Source organism: Centruroides vittatus, unplaced genomic scaffold (genome assembly GCF_030686945.1).
Source record: "Centruroides vittatus isolate TY-2023 unplaced genomic scaffold, ASM3068694v2 contig_350, whole genome shotgun sequence".
NCBI lineage: Eukaryota > Metazoa > Arthropoda > Arachnida > Scorpiones > Buthidae > Centruroides > Centruroides vittatus.
Window position 1 is genome coordinate 1982520 of NW_027122173.1, and position 24689 is coordinate 2007208.

The 24689-nt window shown below is 32.5% G+C and overlaps 2 protein-coding genes across 2 annotated transcripts in view; both read right to left on the bottom strand.

Annotated features, from left to right (window-relative positions):
- LOC136974574 (centrosomal protein of 120 kDa-like) overlaps positions 1–8393 on the bottom strand; it is an 82129-nt gene extending 73736 nt beyond the window's left edge. The window contains exons 1-2 of the mRNA XM_067269489.1: positions 8141–8393; positions 801–1072 (exon numbers count right to left, since the gene is read on the bottom strand). Coding sequence (XP_067125590.1) covers positions 801–1072; positions 8141–8180 — 312 coding nt within the window. The 5' untranslated portion in view covers positions 8181–8393. The remainder of the gene's footprint in view (positions 1–800; positions 1073–8140) is intronic.
- Positions 8394–18851: 10458 nt separating this feature from the next.
- Positions 18852–24689, bottom strand: part of RpL7 (ribosomal protein L7) — a 28503-nt gene continuing 22665 nt past the window's right edge. The window contains exons 5-6 of the mRNA XM_067269464.1: positions 19290–19399; positions 18852–19091 (exon numbers count right to left, since the gene is read on the bottom strand). Of these exons, the coding sequence (XP_067125565.1) occupies positions 18883–19091; positions 19290–19399 (319 nt within the window). The 3' untranslated portion in view covers positions 18852–18882. The remainder of the gene's footprint in view (positions 19092–19289; positions 19400–24689) is intronic.

Here is a 24689-nt window from a genome sequence, read left to right on the forward strand (position 1 = left end):
TCTTAAGTTACATGTATTCATACCATATCTTACAGGAACTGAAATCCTCCAATTGTGAAAAAAACAGTACATTTTGCTAATTGGGTTGATAAATTAACTAAAAATGAACTTGGTAAATTAAATAAGACATGATTTCCTTTGTCAGGATATTTCAATACTCAAGCATTTTGGTCTGCTGAAATCCTGCAAACATTTTGAGAAAAAAGAAACCATAGTCAAAAAATAATTAGAGTATGGTGTGAAATTTCTTAGAGAAGGATAGTGAGACCAATTATTTTTCATCAGTACCATAAACAGTGCAACTTACTAGAACATTATCACTCAATTCATTAGCATGTTTAAACCATTGGAAAAATTTTGATGGTTTCAACTAGATAGGACACACTAACATACAGATGTTAAGACAATAGCTTTCTTTTCCAAATTTTTCGGTGAAAAATAATTTTGACTGGTGCTTAGTTTCCAAGAAATCCCAACTTATCACCTCCAAATTTTTATGCAGAGTTATTTAAAAATATTGTTTACAAAATGATCCATGTACCACAGACAAATTAAAGATCTAAGTCAAATCTGAAATTTAAAAAATATTCAACTCTAGAAACTTGAAAAGTGTTTTGTAACCTTGCTAAATGAGTAAACATTTGTAAAATAAAAATGGTAGTCATTTTCAACATTTATTATAAGAATTCATAATCAAGTATCATTGTCTACATTGTCTTATTATTTCCATGTTATTCCTGGATTGCATTCCATTTAATCCATACTGTATAATACAAATAATAAAATTCAAAACAACAAACCTGTAACTTCTCATGAGCTAAACGAATATCCAAAATTAAATAACCAATCAATTCCTTCTGAAGACTTACAATATCAGCAGCATAACACTGTATTTTAATGGGTGATCTTTGTAAACGGTGCAATTGCAACCCTTTACGATCAACTTCCCATGCCAATTCTGTATTAAAAGTTGGAGTCTTATCATGAAGAACAGGATCAGTACACATTAATTCACCATCAAATTTTGCTTCTATAATTAAATTCTTATCTTGTCGACGTGGGAAATTTCTTCCTAAAATTTAAAATACACAAAATATAACATAAAATGTAAAATAATGCCAAAATCTAATATCATCTAATCAATATTTGAGAAAAAGTATATCATCATATCTCATAGCCAATTAAATCAAAAAATTTGAATAAGACTCATGATTAAAATTCACTTGCTTAGAATTAACATCTTTTACAGAATTGTGTGTCCTTGAGTATTATGACAAAAATTTTTCCACCATAATAATAGTTTAGTTTCTCTCTTTTTATATTTTTGTCTGACTTTTTCATTAAATAATGTGTCAATACGGTAAGTGTAAGAAATATCAAAAAAAAAAAAAAAGATGAGAGAAATGCTTAATTCAAAAAACCAAATTAAAGTTTTCTTTTTTCAGAACAGTTTTTGTTCTTTTATAAGATCACCATCAGCTGTGAAAATTACAAATGCATTACAACAAATACATTTGTTCTAATGCAACTGATATAATAGTAAGGAAAGTTATAATTATACAAAAAAATTAATAAAGTAAAACCAAATTTGATTTTATTAAATTTTTGTAATTGTAACTTTCCTTACAATTTTAAATTTGAAAAAGTTCAAACATAGAGTAGTTCTCTCTTTTAAGTGTATTCTTTTTAATGTACTTGACAATTTTCACAACTGATGATGATCATTTAAAAATCAAAAATATTTCTGAATAAAAAATTTTAATTTGTTTTTTAGAAATAAACAGTTTTTCTCATCTTTTGAATATGGTTCCAAGTTCAAACATTGTTTTAAATACTAGAAAATTTTGCCATGCAGATAATCATCTTAAATGATTTCCCTCATTAGAAACGGTTATTGTCTTGATTTCATTTTTAACATACCGTACTTTCCGGCATATAAGACGACTGGGCGTATAAGACAACCCCCGACTTTTGAGAAGACTTTCCTGGGTTAAAAAGTAGTCTTATACGCTGAAAAATACAGTAATTGTAATGAAGCATTAAAACAATTATTTATTAAAAAATTCTGAAAATTTTAACATAGTTCCACAAATATATTACATGAATTAGAGTAAATTATAGTTGTTACTCATAAGGGGCCATCCATAAATTACGTAAGGTATTTTGGGGTGGGTGGGGGGTCAAGGATTTCTTACGCTATCTTACTCAGGGGTAGGAAGGTAATAAATCTCGTCTTACATAATATTCTTATTTTTATTTTTTGATTTCGTTGAGTGGTGGAATTTTGAATTTGGCTTTAATTTGGCACTTTCTATTAAGAATGTTCATTGTACTAACGTCATCTTGTGTGACTTGAGAGAATAATAACAGTAGCAGACTCACGCTCTACACATTTTTATCATAGGAGAAAGGCCATGTGGTGGTTTCTCGCCCTCTTTTTTTTTTTTTTTCTATTAGTGAACCACTCCTCTGGGTGTATAACACTAAGAACACAAACCAAAATACATGATACAAAGTAAACATAAAATTAGTATTCAGCTTTTAGTGAAAACTAAAATGTGAAATTAGAAATTATAGTCTTTTCTTCTATATATTTTGAACATAATTGTAAAAAGCATCAAACGGTGGCTTCTGAACAAGCATGTTGAGTGGACATGGCCACCTGAAACCAAGCATAAAGATTTCTAATTTCAGAATAAGTCTATCTTGATCGTAAACTGGACAATGATAGATCATATGGTCAACGGTTGTCTAGGTTTTCGGTAGAGCAAAAGCAAGAGGCAGTTTCTGCCAAGTTATACATCTCTAGGTAGCTTCTAACATTATCATGCTCAGTAAGTAGTTGAGCAGTAGCAAATGTTAAATCTCTAAGTGATGATGAGAACCTGCATTCAACACTAGGAAAATAAAGTCTTGTTATTCTACCAGTTTTACTGTTCAACCATTGTTGATTCCACTTTTGTGTAGCAGTGCCACAAATATAATTTTAAGGATGTTACGTGTGAGAGGGATGCGAGTGTAGTCCAAGTCAGTGTCCTTTTCAGCTGACTTAGCCTCAAAGTTGGCTTTTTCATTTCCTAGTATGCCAGTATGGTCAGGAACAAATATAAAATTTATCTTATTTACAAGATTTTTGATATGGTGCTGGATATATGTGACTTTATTGCTATTGCAATTGGGATTTAATAGAGCTTTTAGGACAGACTGAGAATCACTGTACATGTTGACAGAGTTTTGTTTGGTAGTGGAGTGGCCCACTGAACAGCTGAATAGACAGCATCTTCAGCTTGATAGATGGAGGTATGTGGGGGTATCTGTATCTTCCAACATATTTTGGACAAAATATGTCAGTTTGGAGGAAGATACAGATACTTGAGCAGACATGAAGGGGGCTTTTGGACCCATCTGTGTAATCTGTGTAGATATTAATGTCTGCAAGGTTATCGATGGAGGAAGCAGATGACACCAAATGTACCTTGAGGATAACCTTGTTTACAGGGTGATGATCAGAGATAGGGTAATTGCAATATGGTAGCATTTGAACAGCCGTAGATAGGAGTAGAGACCGTTGTTGAGCCTTAACGTTGGTAGTTCTGATGTAGTAGTTTAGAACCTTTTCTATAATACATAGTGGCAAAGGAAGGAGCTGTGCTAGCATCAGAAAGGCATTAGTATTAAATAGAAACAGTTCTGCAGTACTTCAAAATTCTGATGGCAAACTGTGTTTGAAGAGAGAGTAATTTACTTGCTACTGAATTTTAACTAGTTACATGACCCCAGCTAGAGGCTGCATAAAGTAGCATTGGTTGTATTGCCCCATTAGGCTATATAAAGTTTTATAAGCTTTATGATTTAGTCCCCAGGTGCATCTAGCACATTTTAGCAGCATGTAGTTTATTTTCTTGGCATTAGCCAAGATGTAACCAATATGGCAACGGAATGTGGTTTCTCTCTATTCTCTCGTTTTATTTTGTATGACGTTTCTGTTTACACGTGTACTAGCTAGTCAATCTGTCAGTTTTTTGCATCTTTTTGTGAAAATTAAAATTAATATAAAAATGAATATTATGACGTTGATTAATGATGATGATAATAAAAAGATTGTTAATAATTAAAAAATAAATTTCTTAAAATAAATTGTTCATTCGAATTCATTAAATTTTTATATTTTTAAATTTGTTCACAGTCTTTTACAAATAATAGTACACATTAATTAACTAATTAATAAATATATAATTTGGACCAAAGGTTTATAGGGTTTCATAAAAAAAATTTTTTTTCTTAAAATGTTTCTATAAAATCGTGCCTAAATATTACGTAAGATAGGGAAGGGGAGGGGGATCAAAGAAAATATTACGGTTTCTTACATAGGGGTGGATGGGGATCTAGAATGGGCAAAATTGCCCTTATGTAATTTATGGACGGCCCCTAATCTGAAGAGAAACATTAGGAAATCATACAGCTTCAAAATTGACAAAATCCTCTAATGCAAGTTTTTAAAAAATCTGGTTATTTTATAGCAAACTGAAGAAAAGCATCTTGAGTTGCTCTTCTCTTTCAATTATAAAGTCATTTATGTCATAAGTATATTTCAAACTGAAACAAATAACTGATATTTACTATCCAACTCCATATAATCAGAATATCAAAAATATATACAATATATGAAACATTACATATAGAAAAAGAATCAAATGGTAAAAAACTAGCTAAAGGTAAGTTCCATAAATGCATTACTTCTTACATAAGTTCATTCAGCATCGCCAACAACTCAGAGACCTGACAACCCATAAAGGGCACAACTGGCCTTGCCACCTTAGCGTATTCCTCGAGGACAAGGACATATACACCAAATTCGTCAAATTCGTTAACAACCTAAATTTATCAGACTATCATCTCCCAACTGCTACTCAATCCAACATGCCAGCTATCTCACCAGATAACCACAGCCAGACTCCATAGCATCAGGACACAAGGTTGGCAACCATCAAAGGACCACACTTCAAGGCTTATTCAGTATCTCCAAAAGGGTGCTACTCCTTCCTCATTACTTTCACCAGCACCCATCCTATGTTTTCAATTGTATTGTAAGCCAAACCAAGGCGCCTTTCTTGTTGTTCAGTTATTCCACCTATTAATTCTTAGATACTGTAATTGTATTTTGTAATTCTGCCTTTCTACGTCTTAACAGATGGTTCCCAGCAGGCACCCTCATCCTCCTCTTCACTCTTCTATTTCCTTTCCTAATCCCCTGCCCCACCTCTCCTTTCCCACCTCCTGGCTCCTCCTTCCCTCCTTTCTTCTTGTAGGGCTATACCTCCGAGTAAGGCCTCATAACCCTTTCACTTATTATTATTATTATTATTATTACATAATTATGACAATTAATAAAAATGAGATTAAAAAATACCTTCAAGTTTTACTTTCCTGGATGTTATAATATAGAAAGTATGGTAATCACATAAATTTGACCCACCAACAAATTCTCAACATTTGACACCCCTGAATAAAAATAAAGATGGCAAAAATTAAAAATTTACAATGAGTGAATGACTAAATGAGTGTGTTTCATTTAATATCTCAGGAGGGAATATAGATTAAAAACTAAATATTTCACATGGTAATTTGTATATAAGGGTAATGACCCTTACATACAAATTACTATGTGAAATATTCATTAAATTTATACTATTAAATTTTGGAGTATGAAACTTGAGGTGATGGAGAGAGAAAGAAGAGTAAATGTCATATCTTGAGTGGGATTGGACTGAATAAAAATTTTACTCATTATTGCCATTTATAAAATTTTAGAAACTCATCTCAACCTATAAAATTAAACCATTTTTACCTTTTTACAATAATTAATAATATAGAAGTTATTTTTTAATAACATCTCATAACAGATGGTACCACACACAATTTTAACTTTTGGTTAGTGTCAATGTTTTTTAAACTTGAATATTTTTTAAATAGATTTTTTTATTATAACTTGACAAAATTACTCCTTTAAAGCTTTTGTTATTGCTTAAATTTTATATCCTAGTATAATTGAAAATTATCAAACTTCCTAATGGTTTCCTTTGAGTGCCAGAAAAGCAAGCAAAAGTTCTTTTTTGTGTTAAAGCAATATTGTATTATTAAAATTAAAACCAGAGTTACACAATACTAATAAATTTTTGATAATAGAGTTTAAATTTTCAAAATATGGTAAAATAATTATTCACTCAAAAAAACTGCTTTTTTGTAGTTTACATCTTTAATATTCCAATACTTTGGCATTCTTATAACCCAGGTGTGTCAAACTCATCTAAACGATGAGCCATTTAATGCAAATGGCAGAATTCACATGGGCCATAACACATTTACAAATTTTCTTAAAATTATAATTTCAAGTGGGAATGCAGGAATATAGATAGGACAATTAAAACATATATGTAGTTCAGTGAATTCAACTCAACTATATATAATTGCTGTAGTATTGCTTTTATTTAAACATTTATTTTATTTAATGTATATATTTATAAAACTGAAATTAATTGCTTTTATCAGAAACTTGTCAGCACTTCCTTTCTCTTATTAGTTTTCCAAAATCTGGATTCAAAGACTGAAAACAAACGAACTCTTTGATGCTTAATAACTCCTGTGCTTTTGAAAATTTCTGAAATTTTGATGGAAGTGTATTAGAAGGTTTGTGTATTAGATTCATGCTATTAGATTTTGGTGGTTTGAGGTTGACGGGGTGGGATGATAAAGGTGGTCGTGTGTCATATCTCAAATAGGATTGGACTTAATGACAATTTTACTCCTTATTAGCATTTACAATTTTTTTTAAAACCCATTCAAACCCTCAAATTTAAGCTTTTTGCTATTTTATAATAATTAAAAAAGTAAACAATTTTTTAATGAATTATTCTAACAGATAGCACCACCAGAATTTTAAATATTGCTGTTAAAGTTAAGTAATTTGTTGCTGTATTTTTTACATGTAAATGGACCCACATTACATTTCTGGATTCATCTCAACTAATGGAAAATGGCAAAGTTTTATCAAAATCAATCCATTAAATTTTTAGAACAAACTCAATTCTATAAGCCAATACAAGATGTGCTAGTGATCACAAAACATCATACAACAAAGTTGCGCAATTCGTGCAATATCACTTTGTTGCGCACGCTCGTGAAACAACTTTATATATTGAAAACAGTCATGGACCCCCATCTTTTATTCTATTTTTAGATTCCATGTCACAATTAATGAAAAATGGCAAAGTTTAATTAAAATCTATCAAACAGATTTTGAGAACAAACAATTCTGTAAGCCTCATAGAAGAAGCTCCACTTCAATAAAATGACAGTCAACATATGCAAAATTTCAAAATTAAATAATCAAAGAAAAACTTTATTATAATAAAAAAAACACAGACAAATCCATAGAAAACTTTAGAAATGTATAATCTAAAACTGTCAAATTCAAAACATTCTAAATTTACAGGTAGAACTTACTTTTAAGTAATTTGTTTATAAAGAGTGTCCAATAAATCTGACCAAGAGTCCAGAGGAGTTACATTAATTATTTATTTATTCTTTTACAAATGAAGCATGACACCAAATAAGGAGGAACAAATTCAAGTTTCAAATTTTCATGACAAGGACTCAGTCAACGTGAAGTCACCAGAGTTTAATAGGATGCATGCAGACTTCTCACCAATCATACACAGCACTCAGCTACAGGTCTCAAACTCTTATGTGACCATGCCAACTGAAGCTGATCATTCAAATAACTTGAATTCATTCCTCTTTACTCAGCTCTACACTTCATATGTAAAAGAATAAACAAACATGAATATAACTCCTTTGGGCACCAGGCTTATGGAACTCACTGTACATTCATAAGCAAATAAATTATCTGAACGGTTCTACCAGTTTATGAATTTATAATTATCATTTACCATTTAACTACATTAATATATCGTTTAAACAATTAATCAGTTTAATGTAATCTATAAATATATATTGAACTTTTATTATTATTTATACTTCTCGCTACAGACCTACGTCGTTATTTTAAATTTAAAAAAAAAAAAATTTAATTTTATCTCCAAAACAGCATTTATATGCATAAAAATCAAAATTGTTTTACCTTCCGAAATTGAGACGACAATTAGAAAACTAGGCCCCATATCATCTCCTTTAAAAACTATTTAAAACTCAATGATACATGCCATGTATACTAAAACAACCCAACCACAACTTCGACTTTTCAAAACACCGCCATTTTGTCAAACCACAGAGGGCGCGACTCGATAAAATTTTATTAAATTAATTTAATTTATACAGTATACATATTTAAATTTTTATTTATAATTTACATTATAGAAATATAAAATACTTCTCGTGTAAATAATAAAAAAACAACACAAGCGTACTTTAGTACGTAAATAAGTTTATTTTGTATCATGCCATCCAGCCGTCAGATACACGGTATCTGAAAGCCGGAATGCATGATGCTAGATTTGCCAACTGTACGATAATTATCGTTTTTGTATGATTGTTTCAGGGGCCGTGCGATGTACGATAATTTCAGAAATACGCCTTATTCTCAAAATAACCGTTAATTATTGAAAAAATTCAATCCTCAATCAGCATTTTTGTATTGTACAGTACGTGATATTTCGTGTCCTTTTCTCCTTTAGAGGACTTTTTCTTAACTCTTTCCGCTCTGTGGGCACTAAGAGGACCTCTTGTAGCAACCCCGTTATGGGTTCGGCCAGGCCCACAATGAGGCGGCCTGGTGGTGAGGGACGAGGGCCGACATATCTGGTCGGCCCACCCCCAAGAAATTCCTGGGAATTTTTCGACCCGTTCGGATTCGATCCTGGGTCCCCAGAGCGATGGGCTGCCACTTTGACCGCTCGGTCATCCTGCGGTCTTCGTTAGAAGGCTACTAAATTTTCGGAAGGTTTTTGTTTAGATACTACTGTATATTCTCGATTATAAGGACCACCTTTTTCATACTCTTAACTGCTATACTTTTATACCGACTGATAAAATGCTCAAATTGATATAAAAAGAAAATTTGTACAAATAAACGTTCTGTTGAAACGCCATTATACTTTTACTTGTACAAAATATAAGTGTAAGGCTGCAATGGGGGAATGTCAAAAGGGTCGATGGGTTGTTCAGAGAGTATGTGAGTGCGATAGTCACTGAGACAGACTCTACGGTTACAAGAAACCGTTTATTTAACACGAAAGAATCTTACAAGATTTCCGCGATCTTAGAAGTTCTTAGTCGGCAGCGGCCCATGGGTCTTCCTCTCAGAACAGCCTTTTTTGACATAGGGCAGCGTTTCTACAAGTAACAAGTCAGTGAACAGTTATTTATGTAATTTGTTTAATTTTATTACTTATTCATTTACGTTTGCAAGTTAGTTTCATTTAGTTTATGAATATATTTTATATTTTATTTCAGTTTATGAATGATTAGGAAATGACATCTCAAAAATCTGGAGCTAAAAAACGCAAGGAAAACAGAAACGTGATGATATTAATAAAAAGAGGCGACAAACGCTTTTTCAATTTGGTGTTAAATGCAAAACAAGCGAAACTAATCAAAATGAAACTTTTCTCACATTGTTCTGAATTTAAAGTGCAGAAGTAAAACAAAGGTCAGAATATCAGGAGGCCAGTTTCGATTTTCAACGAACATCAGATCAAGTAAATTTTTAATTTAAAGATTTAGAGAAACAATTTAATGTTAGTCATAAGAGTACTTCACTGTCTACAGAATCTCTGCATGACAGACATAGTGAAGAGAAGAGTAGGTCAAATACTGGAATTGATATTGGACTTCTTAAAACAGAAGTGCCTTCTCAGTTGGATATAAAAAACTATGTTATTAAAGGTCATACTGGCTTTCCTAAAACATTTCCAAAAGATATAGATAACCAGGCTTTTCCCGAAAGTATTCTAACATTTCGAAGTTTAAAGGTGAAAAACATGAGAAAGATTGGCTTGTCTGGAGTGAAATTAAACAAGCATTATTTTGCTTTCCTTGTCGATTATTTTGGATAACTAGAAAGATGCACGTCGTCTGGCAAAGGCATTGTTTCAATTGATGCCTCCAATAGATTGCCAGTCTGTCAAGTGGTACAATATTATGAAACGAATCATTGTACTATTCCTTGGTGAACGGGAACTTGTTTTGCGTGGCAGTTCCCATCTCATTGGCGAAAAAAAAAAAAAATTGGAAATTTTTCAAGCAAATTTTGGAGAAGGACAACTGAGTCCATCGGAGCTACTGAATTGCTTGAAAAGATAAAGCTGGAAGGACTCTTTCCAAATATATCTGTATTCTGTTAACAATTCCTGCCACTGTCGCCTCTGCAGAGCGCTTATTCAGCAAAGTAAAGCTGATTAAAAGAAAATTATCTAAGATCGACTATGTTACAGGTGCGACTGGTAGCTTTAGCAATTCAGTATTGGCTCTGATCTTGCAAAAACGATTTTGATGATGTGATTCGTAATTTTGCCAGGAAAATGGCTAGGAAAGTATCTTCGTTTAGCAGAATATAAATAACAGTTATAGTTGAGATGTAATGGCATGAGTTTGTAATAAAGCTAGTATTAAAAAATTCATTGTTTATGTATATTGTTTCATTATTTTTTGATATACTAATGTTTTGTTTTTATTATCTTTTACAGAAGTATCCGTCTTCTTTTTAATATATTTGCAAGTATCATTGAATGTAATTAATAAATCTACAAGTATGACTTTGATTTGTGTGTCCATGCATAGGTGAGGAAGACTGTATTAGTCTTGTTCCAGCACTTAATAATCCTCTCGATGACCCTACTATCTTGTGTTTACTATATTTACGTAAAAAAGAAAAAAAAATGTTAACGATAAATGATGTTAGAATAAAAAAGCTCGTTTCTTTTGTAAATTGCTATTTTTTCGTGCCATTGAAGTTGTGTATTATATCGAGTATTTTTCTACTGCATGTACTGTACTTTGTACGCGATTTTTTCACACGGCGTCTTTTGGAATGCATTCACCGCGTAAAAAAAGATAGGTGGACCTTCTCGGCAGTACAAACAACTGGAAGGCGATGCGACAAGATTTCCAGTTTCGATACCGATGCCGATACTGACTTGTATCGATAATTTTGTGGTATCGGGACATCCCTCCCTAGCTGTATATATGTTGTAAAATATTCATATAGAAATAATTCATGTAAACAAATTCTGGTATTGACATGTGACAAAATAAATAATTTTTTTAACGTTTAACAATGATATCTGGAAAATGTGTGAAAGCAACGAAGTCGAAAAGATATCGACGATTGAGGTGAAAGAAGTTATCGCAAAGCATGAAAGCGGTACGCGTGTGGCGAATCTGGCGGTCAGGTTTTGTTGCCAGTATTACTAGTACGTATGATAGTGACGTGCGGTGACATTTGATGATAGAGAAGCTGTGCGGCCGGATGGCCGAGCGGTTAAGGTTAGCAGCCTGCCGCCCTGGAGGACCCGGGATCGCATCCGAACGGGTCGAATAATCTCCAGAAATTATTCGGGAGGTGGTCCGTTCGGATATGTCGGGCCCCATTCCTCACCACCCGGTCGCCCCATTGTGGGCCTAGCCGAATCCATAATACGCCTTTTAAAAGAGGCCCTCTTAGTGCCCACAGGGCAAAAGTTAAAAAAATTAGCAATCCTATCATTTTTTTCACATGTAGTATATAAATTTGCAGCGCCGAATTAAGCCTCTAGCGAGCCCTAGACAAAATTTAAATTGGGGCCCCATATAAATAAGTTGCTTGTAAACAAATCTTAAATAATGTCACTTAAAATTTTTATTAATAATAGAGAATACAAACACTAATACAATAATAATTGTACAACAAAAGAGTTTCTGGTACAATGAGAAATGTACAGCGCTTTGTCGTCTAGGAACGCATCCCCGCTTAACGCGGGGGATGCGTTCCTAGACGACAAAGCGCTAAACGAGACCATTTTAACATAGAGTAAATAGGGATACGGGAACACGCGGCCAAAAAATAAGCAATTTTACTATAATTATAAGTAATTTTTATATAAATTTTCGCATAATAATATATGTTAAATAACACAAACTTGTTTTTTGCGATTAAATCCTGTAGTTTCAGTGGTCGCTTTCTTTTTCTTTCCTTGAGCAAATGTCGGTAGCAGAAGATCGCATCATAAATGCCTCGTTTTGCTTTGGCACTCCTAACAAAATTTGGATCATTCGCTACAACGATTTCGGTTATCGTTACCAAACTTTTCCTAAGGAAATCTGTAGCAAGTTCTTTGGTTCTTCGTCTTCAAAATCTCTATTTTCCAGTTCTACACGAATTCCTTGTTCTGCCAGTTCTTGAAGTCGTTGGTAAGGTTCTTACCAGAAACCTGCAGTAACACCCCAATATCCTGCTCGCCTACATCTGTATCGATTAAGTTGACAATTTTGTCAACCTAACGACACAGCGATAAACTCTTCTCGATGAGAATTCTTGGATACCTCCAGCCATAACTTCTTCCACACTCCGTTCATGCATTTATCAGTTAATTCTTGCCAAGCGAAGTCCGTATTTTCTATGGCATCCATGATGTTATATTTTTTCCAAAATTGAACAAAACAAACATAGATTTAAGGGAAGAACAGCACTACGACGAATTGCCACCTTTTGCAGATTGTTTCGTGTTTGGGAATAATTGTATTATATATGAATCAATGAAGTACCGCGTTAATTTAAATCAGCATAAATTTTGAGCGTTTTTTTAGGCGTCAAGCAGACCGCGTTATATTGAATCAGCGTTAAGCGGGGTCTTACTGTATATAATTTTAGCCATTAATCAGCCTTTTGAATATTTAAATTTTTCGTTTTTGGATTTTCATTTCAGAAAATTGATCAATCTAGCCGTTTCAGAGTGTGTCTTTCTTTAGTAAGCATTATTAAAGACAGCCTTTCCTGTCCTATCGAATTTTTTAAATAATTTTTAACTCGTTTTAAAACAGAGAAAGATTCTGCACTGAAGCCGGGAACCTCCGAATTGCGGGCCCTAGACATTTGTCTAATTTGTCTATTGGTTAATCCGGCCCTGTAAATTTGTAATAATATACATAATGAGGTCATAATAAAATATAAATTTTAATTAATTCAAAGTACGTTAAAATATGAAAATAATCGCACAATATGTATTTATATTTTAGAAAATACAAGGGAAGCGACGCTTCCACAGCTTCCATGGATAGCACGCCACTGATATATGACAAATTTGTTCCAGATTTGTTCAATAGTTCTTCCTAGAGCTCTGAACATGTATTCTATACTCATGCTCACCCTGCATATATAAATTGTACACTTACGTTGTTGACCAAACGATACTCCCGATTTTTATCTATTATAAAATTAGAATTTTGCTCAATCTACACCTCCTCCCGTATTGTTGCAGCTCAGATGGGTAGATAAATACCACTATGAATTATTCCAGAACTTAAGATTTATTGCAAATTTTAAATTGTAATTAAAAGCAAAATTTGAGAAAACATCACAAAATATTGTAAATTAATCAGGTTTCAGAATATACTCTCGATATATCTTTTGAAATATTGTTAATTCAAAATCTCGCGCTCTCTTCTTTATTAATATATCAAATATGGATCAGCACAAATAGTTCTAAAACTGTAGTATTTTTTTAGTATAAATAATATTTTAAAAAATATTATTTTAACGAATATTTTAAAAAATTCACAAAGACACATGAATAAACTCAGTTTACTAAGAATTTCAGAAAATTCTTTTATTTTTAAATACAGGATTAATACAGGATTGAGGTTAATGTGAGCCTAGGTATACAAAATGGCGGCGCTTCCGGTAACCTCGATGGCAAGTGTTTTTAGAAAAGAAATGTAGATGGCGCTGATAGTAATGATGCTTTCGTATGCAAATATCCATCAAAAAATTCCGATCGGGAAACATGAGGAATAATGTGAATTTCGAATTTTGGTTACGATGTAGACGGATTATGTACAGCACGTTGTTAATTTTTTAAAAGTCTGTGTTTTTTTCAAAGTTTGTACAATTTACTCGAAGTCTAAAGTTATCGAGGAGGAAAGTTTGTCAATGGTAATCAACATGATAAGGCAAGATTCTAGGACCGAATGACGCGGTGGGGAGGAGGGCAAATTGTCGACCCCTCTGGGGGAGCAAAAAAGTCAAAGGAACCATACCTGTATATGTGCGCGTTCGCGAGATATAGCCCTCGAAAGTTGCGCCTACGTTATGCGGGTTCGCGAGCAAAAAAGCCGGGTCACGTGACCCAATATTTTTTTTACGATTTTACGGGAGTCCCGTCGCTTGCCGTTAAAATTGCTTTTAGTAGACGTTTTCCCCATTTTTTTACTTTGTTCAAGAACTACCGTGAATCGATCACTAGTTTAGCACATGGCGGCGTGTGGTGGCGCCCGTACGAGAGGTCAGTCGGGCCGCCATGTTCGCTGCCATATAGTCATTTTGGGGGGCCTATATCTCGCGAAGGCGCGCTCGTACACCCATGGTTCATTAGACTTTTTTGTTCCTATCAGTATGTTCTACAGTTCTGTTAAAGTCCCAACCGCGTCATTCGGACCTAGAATTGTGCCATTTATGTAAAATACAGACAAATTTTGTTCGAACCACTGATGTATAGAATCTCGTAATTCACTTTGTCCATGCATCGATTGAATTTATAGGTAGTATGATGACTTTTTTATTTTTCGTTTCTGGTCCAAGAGTACGAAAAGTAACCAAAAGCAGGGGAAAAAGTAAGTAGCAAATTTAGGTTTTAAAAATGTTTTAGTTTTAAAAAAGATTAAATATAGGCGCATTTATGTTATTGTCGACGGTCGCCATTTTGTATACCTAGGCTCACATTAACCAGGATTGATAATTAACACAGAAATTGGTGTTTTTTTTTTTTACTCAAGTCAGAAGAAGAATCTTTATCCATTACACTCGCTGGAGAAACTTCTAAACACGACTCTTTTAACGAATTAATAGTTTCGCGCTTCTTTTCCAATAAGCACTTCTGCGCAGAAACAGATCTAAGTGTCTCTGGAAAAGTTTTTCGAGACTCGAATGAATTTCTTCAGCTTTCGAGTTTATAGAATTTTCTTGTAAAGAGCTTTTTCCCCATATTGGCTAGTGGCGTGCCGTCATTGGAAGCGGTGGAAGCGCCGCTTCCCTTGTATTTTCTAAAAAATAAATACATATTGTGCGATTATTTTCATATACAGTAAAGTATCGATTATCCGACCTCGATCAACCGTTACATCGGTTAACCGACCGCGTTCTAGTCAGCAAATTCAAATGTCCGCTAGTGATGTGGCGCTACTATATTTGGCTATATCTTGGCTACTTTAATATTATTTTTAAATTTTTGCGTGTTTCAGCTGGCAACACTGGCTCGACCATGAAAGGGAGGCCAGTATTTAAACGAGACTTAATTTTATTTGACTTTCTTTCTTGGACAGGGTGTTTATATGGAGTTTATGGCACAGTTAGGCACTATACTCCGACGAGCCGGCCTTAACGTACGCGAGGGGAGATGGAATGCCTACCGGGAGGACTTTTATGGGGAGCTGGCCCCTATTTAGGCGTTATCTGCAAGGAGAAAATCCGGAAAACTTCTATCTGCCAGCCTGTCCGACCGGGGCGCGAACCCACGAACTTCCCAGTGTTTAGGGTCTGGTTACCACCGCTATGAAATTTTATTTGACGACGTTGACCGGACCCTAAACACTGGGAAGTTCGGCCGTGGGTTCGCGCCGCGACTTGGACAGGCTGGCTGCTGAGTTTTCCGGGTTTTCTCCTAGCCAATAACGACTGAATAGGAGGCCAGTTCCTCATAAAAATCCTCCCGGAAGGCACGGTTTTCCGCGCGTACGTTTAGGCCGTGAGATAAACGGCTGGCTATTCGGTCGCGAAGTGATCAATAACTGCTATTCGGAGGAAAGGCGTATTAAGGCTATAACCTCCATATGAACCTGAGAGAAGAATGAGAATGAGATTCGACGACGTTATCCAATTGCTGTTTTTAAAACGCGTGCGAGATTTAGCGGCAAAAAAAACCGAGGGTCAGCTGTGAAGCAAAAAAAAATTTTGGGCTTCTTTTTCTAATGTATAGGCCTAGTTTATGTAAAATATGTAATACGTATATATATTATACAGGGTGGGCCAGCGAAAACGAAACGGCAGAGTGTTCGTGTTCGTCCAAGCAAATCGCTCGGACAGGTCGATTTTATTCTCGAGGGGACATCTTTTGCAATAAAGTTTTTGCGATTCTGAATACAACAGACAACAAAAAAGTTTAAAAACTCATTTATTTTGTATTAACGAAACAAACATTTATTTCGAAAAAATTGTTTGTTTATTTAATATTCAGATTCGCAAAAACTTTATTGCAAAAGATGTCCCCTCCAGAATAAAATCGACCTGTCCGAGCGATTTGCTTGGACGAACACGAACACTCTGCCGTTTCGTTTTCGCTAGCCCACCCTGTATATATATATATATTTTGTTTTATACTGTATTTTTCAATATACAGTACAGTACTGTATTTATTTTGAGCAAAATAAAGAAATAATTTTTAACGATACGATAGCGACGATTATTTTTTAAAAAAATGGTTAGGCTTAAAATCAATGAAAATTTAACGCGAAGTAGGTTAATAGCGATATACTAATTACATGGGATATACTAATAATGTATTTTTTCATACTTTTCGGTTATCCGTCTTTTCAGTTATCGGACCAACCCGTCCCCAATTGAGTCGGATAATCGATGCTCTACTGTAATTAAAAGTAATATTTTATAACCGAATTATGTATCTTATTAAAAATTTCTATACTACATGTGAAAAAACGATAAGATTGCTATTGTATATTCGAATATTAGTGGCGGAATGGAAGCGCTGTGTTGTCAGCTTCCAAACAGCCAGATTATACTCATTCGTGCATGCGCTTTACAGAGCACCAACCTCACCCGGTTTAGCTGGTGGAGCCACACACACATAACCAAGGCCGGATCATCGCATAGACAAATGTCTAGGGCCCGGTCAAACTGTCTATTTTGAAAAGATTTATAAATAAGATATTATATACAGTTGTCCAACAGAAAAGTAAACTAAGCCAATAAACAAAAATATATTACTTTTTATATGGTTATTGTGAATTCTAAAATCTAAAGAAAATGTGTTCTTATGTTTCCTCTTATTGAAAGTAATTCTTCGGATAATTTAAATTTTTTTTATAGCGATAATAATAATATTAACTACGTGATGATGAGTCCGGCGTTGCCTGGACAAAAAATAACAAAAAAGGTTAAGATTATTAGATTATTTCATACTTCTAATCTTTCTATTATATTATATGATAGCCAGGGAGGGAGGGGGCCCAGTAAGAAGAAAATGTCTAGGGTTCCAAAGTGGGTTAATCCGGCCTTGCATATAACGCTTCCAATTCTATCCAGATCCGGTCCTACACTTTTAGCCGCCTGCCTGCTAGACATTTGGCCGCCCTCGCCCGATTACGTGAATCACGAGTAGATTTATAACTTAACCCAACGGATAAGAATTTACTGGTATGATGTTTTTATGATAGTTCTGTATAGTTGACAGGAGTTTTAAAAAATCCATTAAAATATTTGATATTTTTATTCCGCTCTCCATTTTCAGCGATAATTCAATCCCTGATCCAGGAATTTACGCAGTTTAGACAATTTGAAGAAACTTCAAAATTTATTTTATATCCTGATAAAATACAATTTCATAAATTAAATTTAAAACTGTAACTGGTTAAATTTGCATGACAGAAATGCAATTAATTGATTTCCATTCAAGCTCCATATGGAACCGAAAATTTGCTGATTTAAGAGAAGATTTGGAAGTAATTGAAAATGATCGATTATTGGGTATAATAAATAAGTGCCGAATATGAAATTCTAACCACATGGAATGCAGTTCCTGAAACTTTCGATTGCTTAAAAACATTAGCAAAAGCAATTTTATCAATGCTTTTATCGACGTGGGCATGAGAGTCGCTATTTTCTGAAATGAATTTTATAAAAAATAAATTCAGAAATAGGATGACGGACAAATCAAGCTCTGCATGTGTACTGTACTTTTAAAAATAAAGTATAATCCAGATATAAAATCCTTATAATCTAATACGCAGCAATAAAAATCACATCAAAAAACAAATGTTTGAGTATTTTGTAAAACATTTAAATTACCCTTAATAAATTGTAACAGATGTAATTTTTAAAATCATACCATATTAATAAAATTGTTTAACAAACTTCTTTCTTTCTTTGTTTATTGAGTAATAATTTTTTCCCGAGAGTGAAAGGAAAAGAAAAAACAAAATAAGAAAGCAAACAAGAGAAAAATTATAATTTATGCTAGACAATTTTAGTGTGGCACGTTAGTAATTTCATAAAGATTGTTTATAAATTTGTAGCATGGACAATGAAAAAAGTTCGCCATCCCTGGCCTATGGCATCCATGGTGTTAATTTTTTTCCAAAATTGCACCAAACAAACGTAGATTTAAGGGAAGGACAGCGCTACGACGAATTGCGACCTTCTGCCGATTGGTTCGTGTTTGTAAATAATCATACTATATACAAATCGATGAAATGCCACGATAATTTGAATCGGCGTAAATTTTGAGCTTTTTTTAGGGTTCGAGCAGACCGCGTTATATCAAATCAGCGTTAAGCGGGGTGTTACTGTACTATTAAATTGACAACATTTAAATCCACTTAAGACAGTAAATGATTAAAACCAAACAATATTTTCCATATACACCTTTTTTATTAAATCACTTAAATCATTTTCTTCAGAAGAACATTCAAATTCTCCTCACGATTTCCGAAATCTCCTCCTTCAACATAATGAACAGTTTTCTTTCTCCAGCCACCTTTAGGATTATTTAATTTGAAGTGCCATAAAAAGTTTGAGGCCTTCTTAAAATGAGGTCCAACTGTATAAATCTCATGAATCAAATCTTCCATGCAGATAATTCCATACTTTCCTGAAAATTAATTTTACATTATGAAAAAACCATTGACTATTGAAGTTTATTCATTTCATTAAAATTTTATGTATAAAACGACAATTTAACACTTCACAAATAGATTTTTTTTTAACATTTTAGATTAAATCTGAAAATATTTTATTTATTCACATATATGTTAAAGTTCAGATCAGTTAAATCAAAAGAAAATCTCACCTAGTCTTTGTTCAATTATAGAATTATCTGTGAGAGGTACTCTTCTATGACTTACTCTTCCAAATCCTCGCTTATATATAAGTTCACGAACAACCTTCAGATTTGGATAACTATAAACAGAATACTTAAAATCAATAAAAGATCTTTAAAGAACTAAATGACACTTTCACTAATCAAACATTAAATGGTAAATAAGATTTGTTCTGCACATAATTGAAGAGCTTATTAAGTGACATATCTCCATTTTTTATTTTTCAGTTCATGGCACCAACACATTAATAATATGCTTCTCTATAGTGCTACAATATTTTATTTTTGCAAAATCGGTGTTTCTTCTGTGAAAAATGTATCAAAAAATTGGTTTTCTTTTCAAATGTGACGTTTTTCGTTTCGTATTTATTTTCAAACTGTCGCATTTCCATAACAGCCAATTACAAAGCGTATTTTAGTTAGGTGACTATTTCAAAGTAATGACTGCTTTCTGAAGTGCAAGTGCTATTGTGTTTGATTGTTTTCTTAATTTTTCTTTAGTAATGGCTACATTTTCTGAAGAAGTTCAGAAGTATTTAGTCGATATGCTAGAAAAAGATCGTGTCCTTATAGAAATTTTCGTAAAAAAAATCTAAGTCAAGAGAATTCATTTGTTTATGATGGATGCAGTGCACAAAACAAAAAACATTACACATTATTAGTAATGCTAAGTAAACTATCAGATATGCATAGTGTAATTTTTGAGATTACATATCCAGTGCAGGGTCAGTTATTTACCCATAGATAGGGCCTTTGGGAAGGTGGAAAAAATGTTAAGAAAAACTGTACCGCTTCTTTTACTAGAAGACTAAAAGAAAATTTTTGAGTGTATAGGACAAATACATGTTCTTGGTAAAGACAGGCAACTTGGTAATTGGAAACTTGCAATTCATTCACACATTAAGTCAAAAATGGATTTTAAAGTATCTGAAATGAAAGTAATCAGAATAAACTCTAAATATGTTTGTTGCAAACAGCACTATTCTGATAGATTGGGGAAGTGCAAACATACAATCTTAAAAAGAGAAAAAAAATGGTCATATCTTTTAGTTGATTTGTTACCATTGGAGAATAAACTTAAGCTGAAAAGATAGATGATGTGAAGAAACTTTTAAATAAACTGGGAATAAGTGATGGGCATACTGCAATGACATTTTACAAAAAGTGTTTTCTTGTTTACTAAGTGACTGATTCTAAATAGATCAGGGAGAGGGGAACTTTTTTAGCCATTACCCAAAATATATTTGTGCAAGTTGACATTACCCCCCATTTTGAAAAGGAGAAAATCGATACAAATATAAATTAAACACTATTTATTGAATCATTTTACACTGAAAATGAATCATGAAAATAATAAATAATAGACAAACCAAATAAAATTATCATTTTGGAACACAATACTTTCATTGAAAACTTTTACTCTTTAGGTTTTGGAGAAACTCCTTATTACCCCTAATAATTTCATTTTTACCCCATTTGGAGTAATTTACCCTGGTTCCAGACTGCTGAAATAGATACTGTGACAGAACAATTAGATAAGATTTTTTATTAATTTTATGTAACCATTAGGTTTTTTCTTTCTTTTGGAATTAGTATAGTTTATTAAACACCATTTTTTATTATCTTCAGTCATATGAACAAGGTCTGTATAAATTTTATTTTTGTTTTGTATCTTATTTTGTATATTCTCTTCTGTTTTTATATATATATATTAAGTTTTTGACCATCTATTTGTTGTTTTTATTACATTATTCATTTAAATGCTACAATTTTGTTCCAAAGTTGTGTAAGTCCATGATTTGAAGTACCAAAACTACTATTTCCTTTGCCTCAGGATTTTTTTTCACTATTAAACCTATATTCAGAATATAAAAATAAAGCTCTATACTAAAATTAAGTTTTTACCTTAACATTTAAAGGAATTATTTAATTTGCAATTTTTGGAAATTTGTATTTCCTGGAGATACCTCACTTTGGAAATAAGCCATTCAATTTTGCAGAATTTGTAGAATTTCTAGAGTTGTTGCATTGCACGGTGTTAGAGTCGATATGCAAAATTTATTTGTAACTTACATTAAAGTAAATTATTTGTGTTTAGTTATCTCAGATAGGTTCTATCTGCACTGACTGCAAAGGAAGATCAAATGACATCAGGCAAATGTCACTTCCAAGCACTCAGACGCAAATTACATCATCACAGATAACTAAAGTAACATAACAAGTACTATATAATGCAAAATTTTAAAAAATTAAATGTTGATAGTTATAATTGATGTATTGTAACATTAAATTTTCACATTATATACAAAAATAGTTACTCTCATATTTTTAAATTATGAGAAGATAAAAATATTACTGCTAATTCAAAATGTAAAATCCTATCCTTATAAAAAAAAATCCATAAATATTAATATTTTCAATTTACAAAAGTTTTGGCAACCATAAACATTAAATAACTAATTAATATTTACTGTTTATACTAGTATACTCTTTATATGATTACAATACAATAATTCTATTTATATAATAGTCTGTTGTTAATCAATTCCTTTTTATAATGATACAGTTGTGACAATCTGTGAACATACTTTGTGAATCAGCTCCGTCCAGAGTGAAATCTTTTTAAAATATTAGAATACAGTGCAGTAATACCTCAGTTTCTGTCGATAATCTGTCTGAAAACAATCGGCAAAATCCGAAACCGACGCAATTATTTCCATATGAATCAACGTAAATCCAATTAATTTGTTCTAGACACTCCAAAATACATACCAAAAACACATTTTATAGAGAATTAATACAGCGTTAAATACTAAAAGCAATAAGAAATTAACATAAAAGACTAATTAGCATAAAGACAAAAGCATTAAGATTAAAGATAAGCTAATTAGCATTAAGATGAAAGCAATGGAATTGTTCAGCTAGACATGCAGGGTAATTAATGTCTTGTCTTGTAGAAGCTAGTTGGACATGAGCTTCTAGCCTATATCGCCCCGTGGTAAAGTGTGATGTAATTGTCATGTAATAGTAGTTGTATGTGTTTATGATGGTCGTATAGAGGGGAATAATGCCTTCCAGGAAATCCGTTTAAGGGTAACTGGCTCCTATTCAGGCGTTACAGATGTGGAGAGAACCCGGAAAACTTCACATGGCCAGTCCGCCCTGGCAAAATGCGAACCCATGACCAAACTCCCAGTGTTCAGGGAACGGAACCGTTGTTCAATGGTGGGCCGTTGCGGGGTAATGTTCACACAATGAGAAACAACGCCATATTGCGCTGGAAAACGTGTGGGTCATCCTTTGTTTTCGCAAAATTAGCAGGGTTCACCTGAGCACGTCGTTGAAATCCGAGGCAATTGAAGAAAACAGAAACAAATTTTTCATGAAAAAATCAACGAAAACCGAAACCACTGATAACCAAAGTCAACGAAAACCAAGGTATTACTGTATTTACAAAAATGAATGGAAATAAGTTTTCTATTAAGGCTATTGTATTCATGTGAGACATTTTAAAAATAATGTATATAAATTATAAACTGATTTAAAATAAAATAATTTAATTTTAAACACATTTATTTCTCAAATTTGAAAATAATGCCAAATCTTTATTCCTTTCATAAGTGAATTTTGTAAAATTAAGAACAACATGGAAATATTCACAGATTTTATTTTGTATGAATGTGATTCACAAATTATATCAAACTGAATGTTTAACAGGTTGTGGCTAGTATTCATGTAAAAATAATACTGGTATAAATATATTTATACAGAAATCACCACTATCTTAGTCAGATTTGTTTTGCTGATCACAACAAACTATTTTGTTCATTTTATTTATCTGATATAAAAAAAAATGGAGTTAATCAGAAAAGGTTCTTCAATCGTCATCATTTAACTATAATTCAGATGTTTATAAACATTTTAAGTAGAGCTGCTTACTGATACCAATCCAATAAATTGGTGTATCTGAATCATTCCATACACCTATATATTGATAAGGTTATATCTAGACTATTAAATATGGTCAGTTTGTAAAACAAGCAGATTCCAATACTCAGTATCAGTTACATCTCTTAATTTTAAGAGAAACAACAATTGAGTCTCAACAAACTTCAGTTAAACATAAAATAATAATGACAATATTTGAGATTAAATGCATAACAGCTTATTTCACCTTATATATAACTTTTACATAACAATTCGTAAGTATTTGCAAACCAATAATAAATTCATACTTCATTTCAATATACTTATAGCATAAAACACTATGTTTTATAAGAAAACCAATTCATTTTATATATAATATTTATTATAACATATCAATTAATAATATATTGAGAAGTCAGAGCTAAATTCATATCAAGATTGAAAGAATTCCTTTTAAAACTTAAATATAAGCATATTATAATTTAAGCTACCTACTTAAACAGGCATACCATAAAGACTAATATGCAGACAGTAAAATCAAGCTAATACCATCTACAATTAGCCCAAATAATCGATTTTGACAACAAACAAGAAAACATTGGCTCAAAAAAATTAATGATATTTAGTACTGTTTGAATTCTGCATCCATCAGCATTATCATCATCATCACTGGCAGTTTCTATTACTTATCTTTCCTCATTTTTTACTAATACAGTAGAACATCGATTATCCAAATCAATTGGGGACTGCAATTGTTCAGAAAATTGATTTTTTCGGACAACTTATTATGTACGAAAAAATACATTATTAATATAGTATATCCCACGTTGAAATTTTTCTCCGTTGCATATCACTTTGCATTGAATTTTTGTCAATGTTAAGCCTAATGAAAATTTTTATAATAATAATATCATGGCTATTGTATCATTAAAAACTGTTTCTTTATTTTGTACAAACAAAATAAATATATTGAAAAATATGAAAACAAAAAAACTATACTTTAGAAGTTAATCTAGTATCAAAAATGTTCGATTCAGCATGACACACATCCTGACAGTCCAACTGGAAAGCTTTTGGTTAATTGACATTTCGGTTGATTGACATTCAGATAATAGACATTCTACTGTATACTCAAATTAACTTCATACAGAGAAAACTAATTTATAAACTCTCTCACTCTAAGTATCAAAATTTTATAATTTTTGTTAAATATCATCAGTTCTTTTTTTCCCTTCTTGCGTAGACACAATGCAGTGACAGTTGATTTAAAACACTGGGCAAATTTTCATCCTTTATTCCAACCGAATAAAGGATGAAAATTTGCCCAGTGTTTTAAATCAACTGTCACTACATTGTGTCTATGCAAGAAAGAAAACATAAAACACGGTTTCCTCAAGATAAAAATATCAAATTAGAGTTAGACTGATGAAGCCACCTAAATTT